This window comes from Taudactylus pleione, unplaced genomic scaffold, assembly GCF_031769625.1.
Source record: "Taudactylus pleione unplaced genomic scaffold, aTauple2 ptg000481l, whole genome shotgun sequence".
Lineage (NCBI taxonomy): Eukaryota > Metazoa > Chordata > Amphibia > Anura > Myobatrachidae > Taudactylus > Taudactylus pleione.
In genome coordinates this window covers 2,582,472-2,593,825 of record NW_028284883.1, presented here as the reverse complement: position 1 = coordinate 2,593,825, position 11,354 = coordinate 2,582,472, and the positions used below count along the sequence as shown (strand labels likewise).

Below are 11,354 nucleotides of genomic sequence, written 5' to 3'. Positions count from 1 at the left end.
TGAGTCTATTTTTTAAGGATTCTAGAGTGGAATCCTATCAAACTGTGCGGGGGATACGAGTTCCATAGAGACGGAGCCACAAAGCTAAAAGCTCAACCCCAGATGAATATAGGGAGATTCTTGGTACTGCAAATAATGTAGGTCTTCTTCAGAGCTCGATTCAGACCTGCTCGCTAGATGCATACGCTGATTCTCAGAGTATGCAAATTCAGCTAAGTGACGTCATGGCAGGCGGACACAAGGCTAGGCATAAGCATGCCCACTAAGTCTTAGAGTGCGATCGCTTTGTGTATGCAGATGCCCAACAGCCTGTCTTAAAATGCCCACTTGTGCACATCATCTCCAGGAAGTGTATGCAATCATCGGTACATTTGGTACTGTTGGAGGCAAACGCATCGCTTGAGGTTGACTGTACGCTACCTCAAGCACTGCAAACACTTCAGTGTAAATTTCAACCAGGTGCTGTGTATAATGACGCTGCCTGTTAATTATGCACGCCTCTGAAACAGCGTTAAGATGCTCGGGCATGCCTGCATTCACACCTCCACTCCCCTGTTTCTTGTGGCCTGCCCCTGTTACCACCCACAAACAGCTTCTCCTATCACTCATTCAGCCGGCCTGTCTATGGTTGGCGAGCGTACGCCTCCTGATCGCTCTGACTAGTTCGCGCACTGTGATGCATATGCTCGCACACAATGTGAACCATTGGCAGCTACGAGCGAACGCTTCCTTGCGTTAGGGTCTGAATTGGGCCCAAGATTGAAGTTTTCGAGCCAGGCACGTACTGTACAGTATTTTGGTTTAATGTTGTGTCTCACTTATTTGCTTGGAATGTAGAGTACATAACCCATAGAGGCTGCACATGCCGCATACTCAAAATAAAGGAAACTATTTTTTTGGTTGAGCCAATATGTATGAGAATGCAGCTTTGGTCATGTCTCCTGAATATTAGTTGTGATGTGCCTCAGAAAGGCCCATGATTTCAGCAACCTGAGAGGCTGCGTTCTCACACAGGACCTAATTCAGAGGTGGATGCAGATCCTGTATGCGATTCCATACCCAGTAACAGTGTCTCAAGCACAACACTTGTGTACAAGGAAGCACCATCGGTCACACATGGGTTGCAGCATTGATGTTCTGAGCAACCTTATGGTCAATCAGAATGTATTATGATAGTAATTTGTCAGAGCCCTAACCACAGTGTATGAATTTGAAGGCATATACATAGCAGTCGTCTCACATTACCTCCCACAAATGCTCCCTCACTGTCATTCACTCTGCATCCAAGTCCTCAGTGTGACTGCTGATGGTATTGAAACTTTTTATGTTGTTCATTCATATCTACTAGGCTTGTCCCTTTACTAACTATAAGATATTAACATCTTCACCAGTGTGTGTTCTCCTTCAAATTAATTTTAGAGAAACATACAGATGTATCCAGCTACATCGTTGCCGTGTAAGCAGAATATTGTGCCACGCATGGTGTGAGGCGTGCTCCCACAAGCGGATACATGCACTGCATTTGCACCCGCACCTCCATAGGATTGCATAGCGTGATCTCAGTGCATGCCATAGTGTACCGTAGCATATGTTGCTGTGGGTATTTGGATGGCACAATGTGTGCGCAAGTTTGTAGAGTGATCAGCAACCATATAGCTGGGCACATCTGTAGTTCACTTGGTCAAAATATGCCTATTGTATATATCCATGTCCTGCACATTGTTTCCCAAAGAAAATGTTAAAATTTTAAAACAAGAATGGTGTGTGGTACCACCCCCCCTTCCCGAGCATAACCAGCAAAGGGTTCTTTGAGCAGGTGCTGGTTCACAAAATACAGGGGTTGAAAAAACAAGGGGTCCCCTGTATATCATGAACCAGCACCGAGCTGACTGACCTGTCTGTTAGCTAATCAGTCGCCTGGCTACTGATTGGCTGTAAGTGGCCTGGCAGACAATCAGTAGCCACTTACTACAGTAGCACCTGCTGAATGGCTGGTGGCCCTACAAGTGCAGGAAAACTCATGGATCCTGTCCCTTGCGGGGAACAGCAGTACGTGTATACACATACAGATCTTCAGTCCGATATGGCTCGCGATTTTTCGGTCAGTTATTTTTTATTGCCTGGGATGATACTGGAGAAGAGTATGTACCTGCTCCAAGGGTGAGGTGAGGTATTTGTTTTTTCCAAACTGTGGGATTCTACTGGTCAAAAGGACCAAACATCAGGGACAAGGTGAGTATAGTGTGTGTTGTAATAAAATTTTACTTTCAACAGTGTGTGTGTGTACTGTGTTTATTTTTTTATATTTCTTTTACTGGATAACTACAGGCACCAGTGGGCCCTTAAGTTGGTACTTGTAGTAACACAAGTGCCAGCATGCGGGGGATGTATTCTGAGACCTATAGACCGTCTGAAAAAAACAATATTAGTTTATAAAACCCACCAGCCAGGGGTGTTCAGCATAGCCCTGGAATTCAGCCCAGGCCTGGTGTACCCTGAAGAGGGTAAACCCTTTATCTCACCCCACACTTGTATCCCTGGCCTGTGCTGAGTAGTGTGGAGTGAGAATGCTTTGGCTGGGGACCCTGTTAAGCAGTCCCCTGGCTGTGGTTTTACACCACAGCTAGTGAAGCCAGGTCATAAAAATATGGGGGACCCCATGCCATTTTTTTCCCATATTTTAACAAACAGCTCTAGGGTCAAGAGCCTAGTGCTGTTTTATGAAATATGTGGGACCCCTACAATTTGTGTCCCATATTTTTTAAACCTGCAACGGCTCAAAGAGTCTCGTGCTGGTTATACTCGGGCAGGGGCAACCTCATGCATTTTTTTTTATTTCAACACTTTCTATGCTTAAAACAGGCAAAAACACACATATATCACACTGATCTGTATATGTCTGTGCAGAACAGCTGCTCAGGATGGGATTTATTTGTAAAATCTATTTTGGCCTAAGTTTGCTTAATTTACACCCGTGATTATAATCTAGATTCTTGGTAAATTCCTGAGTTGTTTTATTGTCTGTTGAAGTCCTTGCAAGTTTGGCCGATGGTGTATTTATTTCTTTTTTTTTTTTTTAATTCACCTGTGTTTTGCTGAGAGAATCATGACACACGTGTTTGCCTTACACACCTGTAATTGCAATCTCTGACCAACACAATACTTACTAAATTTACTGCTCAGTGTCAACTCTGTAAAGGATTGTACAAAGCCATGTATACTCTTTCTGTTCAGATGCAGACAATGTTTCCTACAATAATGGACTATATTCCTGGACCACACAAGAAAATCAATGCAGTCACTGAGAAAGTGCTGGAATTTGTATCCGAGAGAGTGAAAATTAACCAGGCAACAGTGGACCCAAGTTTACCCAGAGACTATATTGATTGCTTCATCATCAAAATGCAACAGGTGTTTATAAACTCTTTATTATAATGTCAACACTTTTTTGTGCAGTTTTGAAGTCTGGATATTTTGGCTAAAATAAGAATATTAGCTTCAGATATCAATGGTATAATCCTAAAGTAGAGTGCAACCAGTCATAAGGGCAAGCATATTGCAATGCACAAAACTAGTTACAGGAAGGTAGGTTGAGTAATCATGCAGAATAGTGGGTTTGTCTGTACTATAAAGAGCATCTGGTGTAATCAAAAAAGGGGGTTAGCATCATTGGGAACATATTGAAAGATAATCCCCTTTTAACAGCCCTGGATATAAAAGGGGTATGTTAGGTCCAGAGTAGTGGATCACACTATCTATATTTTACTATCTGCTGTAGTCACCAGGCTAGGTGGTATGTGAATCATGTGGGGACTATGAGGCATACTTGCCTACTTTTGAAAAAGCATTTCAGGGAGATTGTGAAAGCAGCACCTATGAGCGCGTGTTACAGTGGGCGTGTACTGATAAATCTGAGAGGCGTGTCCTACATGTGATGGGCGTGTACTGATAAATCTGAGAGGCGGGTCCTAAACCTGACTTACATCCAAATGTAAACTCAGCCTAAAAGCAGTTAGTAAGATCTGTTTGTTGATGAAAACGCACTGATACTTTTCAGAAATTCATAGGGATCATTGTGCCTTATAATAACCAATGCAAGGAAATGACACTAATGATCACATTTGAATGTATATATCTCTGTTTTTTAATATAACAGCTTCATAATGGGGGTAAGGATGAAATGAGGGAGATTGCTAGACTCTTCAGGGAGACAGGGAGATTGCTACTATTTCAGGGAGTCTCCCTGACAATGAGGGAGAGTTGGCAAGTATGCTATGAGGGCCAATACAATATGGTAATCTGTCACCAGGTGGAGCCAAGAATCTGTCTCCACAATCATGGCTATAACCATATAAAACTATTTTGGGCTCCAGTTGCATAAGGGCATTATAAGGAAGATAAACACAGTACAACCATCATTTAGTTCATAATATCATGGACCAGGTTCTTGTGGGGAGGAACTTCTCATTTATATACCCTGGTCCTTTAATTAATATCTGTCAAGTCCTATTAGTAGCCAGTAGATACTGTCGCACTGCACAACAATGGATAACTAGTAAACCAAGGGAAGGGCTCAACAAGCCAGTATACCCTACTTTGAGTATTAGTGGATCAAAGGTTGTAAGATTATGGAGGCTATGTACTAAGCTTTGGAAAGAGATAAAGTGGATGACAATAAAGTATCAACCAAGCAGCTCCCAAGGGTCATTTTTCAAACACAGCCTGTAAAGTGACAATTAGAAGATGATTAGTTGACACATTATCTCCATCCACTTTATCTCTCTGGAGAAATGGAGTAGGTTGTGACTTTGAGTGAAAACAAAGAGAGATTTATGGTGGAAAATAAAATACTTACATTTGTCAGACCATGGGAACTGTGTCCTGCTACGGCGCCACTGTCTGCACTGTCTGACACATACTGTACATAGTAGGGAAGGAGGGTAGTCATTGTGGCTTGACACCCATCCAGCACAAGTCCGCCCCAACCCCGGCACAACAGCCACTGTCAGGCTTGTCAGTGCCACCAGCAGCAGTCAGCACCCATCAAGGAGCAGAGAGACAGGCAAAGGCAGAGCTGCAGAGGCAGGTTGGCAGCCAGTCAGTTACTGGTTGAGTCTGAGTGAGACAGTGAGGATCCAGCTCACAGTGAATCACAGCACTCAGGCAGGTAGGGTACTCTATAAACATTACTCTATAATATTCTCAATTATTTTTTAATATAAAATTAATTATGTAGGATATTTTTGATGGTAGGTGGAATCTAGGGGGTGGACAGGACTGTCCTAAATTACAAGTATATTGTAATATACATTATGATAATCAAGATATTAATAGTTCATCAATTCAGGATGATGAAACTTTTAATGTTAGGTATTTGTAATATACTTGTACTATAAGACAGTCCTGTCCACTCCTCACCTACCATAAAAGATAAATACTATAGTGGTGGTAGGGGGGGGGGTGGCACCATTGTCTGGTGATGACTCATCACCATCATTGCACTAAGCTGAGCACAGTCACACACATTACTGTCCACCACAGTCCTCACTGCAGATGCCACCTCACAGCGACCTTTTAATCCTTAGCACTCATTCAGGTCAGGCTTATGTGTTGTATGTAATGGGTAATGGGGGAGGGCCCCCACCTTTATAGTACTAAGAGGGAAAAGCTTAGGGTTAGAGTATTAGGGATATTTTAGTGGTTTGGGTATTAGGGATAGTTTATTAGGGTTGGTGTAGCGGTTAGGGTATTAGGGATGGGGTATTAGAGTTGGTGTAGCACTTTGGGTTAGGGTATTAAGGATAGTTTAGGGGTTTATGTTAGAGTATTATGGATAGAGTAATAGGATTAGTTTAGGGGATTTGTGTTAGGGTATTAGGGTTAGTTTAGGGGCTTGGGTTAAGGTATTAAGGACAAAGTGCTATGGATAGTTTGAGGGAGGGGGCCCCAAACAGGTATCTTTACTAGGGCCTATAGAGGTCTAAATCCATCTCTGACTTTGATTAACCTGGCAATTGTTAAGCTACATTTCTTTGTAATATTGGAGTACTGTATTGCTACCTTGACATACTGTACATAAAGACATCATTGTATCCTCCTTGTTATCTTGTCTGTGATCCTGAACCCTAAGTTATATTCTCCCCTTCTTGCATTGGCTGTTTAAAACAAGTTGTTTTTCTCCTTTGCACTTCGCACTCAGGTCAATGTACCAAACAGAGGGCCAGACGGAATTGCAAAGTCGCGCACAAGCAGCTTTGCAATTCCGTTCTTGATAAAATGCAAATGCAGCAGGAGATGTCTGACACCTCTTCCTGCATCTACGATCCCAGCGCTGCGACCGAGGTTGCAGCCTGGGATCATCATCAACTGGCCAGCTGAGTAAACCTAAGCTTCTGCAGGATGGCCGGCATGCACGAACACAGATCCTGGCATTGCCACTCCTGGAAAATGGGGGTGAGAGACCACCCATTTCCAGTAATGCAGGCCATCCCCGCCTTCGTACCACCCTGTAAACACCTCTGCCTGTCATTCTGGCAGAGGCATACGGGAGCTTAAATGCGATCACTCAGGACCCGTTCTGTACATGGGCAGAACGTGTCCTGTGCACATGTAGATTACTGATAATTAGGCCCAGAGAGTGCAGATGAAAAGTAAAAAAATATTTTTCATCTTTGTGAACTACAACTATTTTTTTTTTTGGTGGTAGGATATTGCTGAAATGTTAAAATGTTAAAGATAATGATTATTTAATATATTTACTTAGTAGGGATATTTTTGTTTTTTGCTTTTTTTCCTAATATCCAGGGGCTGATTCATAGGGGTATATTTACTAAAGTGAAAGTTTTTAGAAGTGGAGATGTTGCCCATAGCAACCAATCATATTCTAGCTATTATCTTCTAGAAGGTGCTAGTTAAGTGGAATCTAATTGGTTGCTTTGGACAACATCTACACTTCTAAAAACTCTCACTTTAGTAAATATACCCCTTAGTCACACACATGTCCTAATGCAGGTGGATTTTGCAGATACAGGTTGAGTCTCCCATATCCAAATATTCCGAAATACGACTTTTTTTTTTTTAGCATGACTGAGAAAGTGAAACCTTAGCTTTTTGAAGGATCAATGTACAGAAACTTTGTTTAAGCACAAAATAATTAAAAATATTGTATACCATTTACCTTCAGGCTGTGTGTATAGGGTGTATATGAAACATAAATGAATTTCATGTATATGTACAAACTTTGTTTGAGCCACAAAATTATTGAAAATATTATATAAAATAACCTGCAGGCTGTGTATATGGAACATAAATGCATTCTGTGTTTAGATTTGGGTCTCATTCTCAAGATATCTCATTATGGTATGCATATATTCCAAAATACAGACTATTCCGATCGGGGCCGGATTAAGGTTTGAGGGGGCCCTGGGGCAACAACTTTGTGGGGGGCCCTATCAATATAATTGTGTGTGTGTGTGTGTGTGTGTGTATATGTATATATATCACACACATATATTTATATACTTACATACATACATTCACACAGAAAGACACATAAACACCACACATGCATGTGTCACACATACTGTACATTACATACATACATACATACATACACAAGTCACACATACACATTTCACGCACACTTACCTTGCACCATCTGCACTGCATGTTGTGGATGGGGAGGGGACCTGGCAGGAAGGCACCACGTTATTAAGCTTCGCCCCCCTCGTGGCTTTGGCCACAATTCGCGGGTCAATCGGAAAGGGGCGAAGCCAAATGACACAATTGTAATGGAAATGCATCATACTCGGCGGGGCTTAATAACTGCTTAATAACGGTGCCTGCTCGTGTGCAGCTGCTGTTTGGGGGTCCTTTAGGTGTTGGGCCCCGGGATGACCGCCCCTGTCACCCCCCCCCTCTATAATCCGGCCCTGATTCAGATATCAAAAATACCCCTGGTGCCAAGCATTTTGGCTATGGGAGACTCTACCTGTACTCACATTAGGATAAGGAAGTAAGCAGGCTGCCTCAGACAAATGGAAAAGCCCCAAATGGATTATTTTTCCACTTTCATTACTTCTATGTGATATACAGTATAAACACTAGAGATGTGAACACCCCATGCTTTGGTTTTGATTCTGGATTCATCTTTGTGTTTTGATTTTGGATCTGTATTTTTGAAAAAAAAAAAAAAAGTTGTTAAAATAATTTAATTTTGCAAACCAAAACCCAATTTAAAATATGAATTCTGATTCGCGGGAAGATCAGAACTGTGATTCTAATCTGTCTGGATTCCTGAAACTGGTAGATTTGGATTTCTGAAGAACTGAACCACATATCTCTTATAAACACCCCAGTTTTTGTTAAGGTAGCAATGAAAAGGGTATTTGAAATGTAAATTTGATATACTGTACAGGAGCTCATGCCGGATGAGTACTATGACAGTTGTTGGAAAGCAAATTGTTCAAATTCACTTTGCACATAGTTAGGACAGTGGGCTTGATTTCAGCAAGGAACACCGTTGCATATACGCATGCAATCAGCCGATTGTTGTGTACTGCATATGCATCGCAATGCACGTGCAAGAACCAGCTACTGCGATTGCAGAGGCTACGCAGACCCAGTGGCAGATCTAGACTTTACTTTTAGGGGGGGCGGTATAAGAATTAATACTGGCTCCTCCCCTCTCTATTCATTACAAAGGCTCCCCCCAGCCAATCATGTGCACCAGACCCCCCCCCACTGATATGCTTCACAAAGACATACTCACTAAAGGCGGGTATCCACTACCTGACAGTGAAAAGACTGAATGATAACGATATCATTATCGTTCAGTCGTTCACTACACTGCAGGGTGCCCACACTGAATGATATGTCGTTCAGTGCAGGCACAATCAGTCATCTGAGATGGCTAACCGGCGCTGGATAGAATTTTTCAAAATACTCTTTAAAAAAGAGAAAAACACAACAACAAGAAAAAAAAAGTAATTAAGCTTAATAATATCCGATTTTGGACTGTTGAGAATAAACTCTCACCTTGACTAGGTGAGGTTGGTGCATATAAAGGTATCTTTTAGGGTTCTTCCCATCACCCCTTTCTCTCTGTCCTCACCATTCAAGTCATTGGGTCCCCTCCATATATAACAAGGAAAAACTGATCATAGTGCTTAAAAGTTTCAAATTTATTGCAGAAAACAGAAAAATAAAAATTCACTTTGTACCATAAAAGGCCTTTCCAGAAAGGCATGGTATAAGATGTAATCACAACAGCAGAGGATGACTCCCAGGTAAATCACTTCCCTCCTGACGTACTCTATTCTGGAACAGGTCACCAGGTCTTTAGCAGCATTCCTCCCCCACCAACGCATTTCGGACACAAACTGTCCTTTTTCAAGTTGTAATGAATGCTCCCAAAGACTCCCTTTATATACCCCCAACCATATTAATTGGTCATGTGACCTGTCAATCCAAAATTGCACATTTCCCATAAATATAATTAAAAACATCTTCGGACACTTCATCTACCCTCCTATAAATAAAATCACAGAGTTCTACAAATCACAAATATTTTATATCAAGGAAATATAAAAAATATTATAAACCAGCATAGCTTAAAGTCCATAATTCCGGCTCCTCTTTTCCAAAACCCGGACCAGAGTTTTCCAAGGATTTCATCTGATTATGTCCAGCCAGTATTTCCCTTCCTGCCATGTCAGTCCTGGATGTATATACAACCTCCTCTCAGGTCTGCATGTGTAGCGGGTAGCGTCCAAGCCCTGGATGTGATGCTTGTTAGGTTATCTTCCATCGCAGCTCCCTTCCTATAGATGACACACAAACCGGAAGTGTTCATGACCCGCAAGCCGGAGCTGGTGCAGAAAACGAGCATGGTCCCTTACTACTCTTGGAACATATCACATCACACTATATTCCATGTGTTATCCTCCCCAATATACAGCGGTCCCGATCATGACAAAAAGAAAAACAGAGGTTATAAATCATATAAAAAATACATCTACACAAAAATCACATAAAGGGTCTAATAAACCCCAAAAACAATCCCCCATAATGAATACCCATATTGGAAGAAATATATATTATTATAATACAAGAGGGTTTAAAACAAAAATCCCTTAAAGAGGCAGACCCAATCGCCTCCTAAGACTAAAGAAACCATTTGGTCTCAAAATCAGAATTGAGGCCCCCTGAAGTTTGTGTTCGCATATCGTAAATGGTCTGCATTTTTAGTCGAGCTAGAGTGCCCTCCATATCATTATTCCTCCAATTGGGTACTGCCACCTTAATGCCACAAATAAATACCACATCAGAAAAGTTACACTGATGTTATTTTTTAATATGGGAAGAGACACTGTGTGTTTCAATCCCTTTTTGGATGTTCCTGCGGTGTTCAGCAATCCTAATTTTAAGCATCTGACTCGACCTGCCTACATATTGCTTACCGCAGGAACATTCCAAAAGATACACACATTTTTTTCTCTAACATGTAATAAATTGAGTAATCGAATACTCCTTCCCCGTATTATTAGACTTGTACTTTGGAACTCTGTTAGAGGTGTGTTTACAAATCTTACATGGTATACACAGGCCACAATGATAAAAACCTTTAGAGTGATTAACTAACATTTTATTGGGTTCTGTTACACTCTTTACCAGTTGATTTATTTTAATTTTTGCCTTCCTGTATACAAATCATGGCTTTGGATTAAGGCATTCCTTCAACATAGGATCCTGGTACAACACCCCCCAATGCTTCTGAATAATACCCTCTATTTGGTGATGTTGTTCCACCTTTATATGTTGAGATTTGCTTCTGTATCTGTATTCAAAAGAAAATCCTCCTTCTTCCCGGTGCACAAAAAAGGGTGTTTCATCGAGTCCTTTGAAAAATTGGTAAGAGAGGATTTGGATAGGCTTCATCTAAAAAAAGGATAAGATGAATTTAACCAAAGGGGAATGGTTAGCGATCTCCTCATTAAGAAAAAATAAGGTGATCATTATAAAACCGGCTGACAAGGGGGGCTGTGGTGATTTTAAAAAAAGAGGACTATAATGCCAAAATTTTGAGGCAGTTGAGTGATAGTAGTACATATAAGCAGCTGAGAATGAATCCATCAGAAAGAATAAAAAAATAATTGGCTAAATTAGTAACAATATAAACTGCTAAGGGCGTAATATCTGAGAAAGAGAAGTTATATATGACCATTGAGAAGCCATCAATTCCTATACTATATATTCTGCCCAAAGTTCACAAAAATACAGAAAAACTGCCAGGCCATCCTATTGTGGCCGGGACTAACTCCATAACTTCCAATCTCTCCCAATATCTAGATTCC

General features: G+C 41.3%; 1 protein-coding gene across 2 annotated transcripts in view; it reads left to right on the top strand.

Moving 5' to 3' along the window:
* The window catches only part of LOC148502848 (cytochrome P450 2G1-like), a 52,134-nt gene that overhangs the window by 18,730 nt on the left and 22,050 nt on the right, over positions 1-11,354 (top strand). For both annotated transcript variants that reach the window (XM_088449316.1, XM_088449315.1), the window contains one exon: positions 3,235-3,411. In XM_088449316.1, the coding sequence (XP_088305442.1) occupies positions 3,235-3,411 (177 nt within the window). The remainder of the gene's footprint in view (positions 1-3,234; positions 3,412-11,354) is intronic.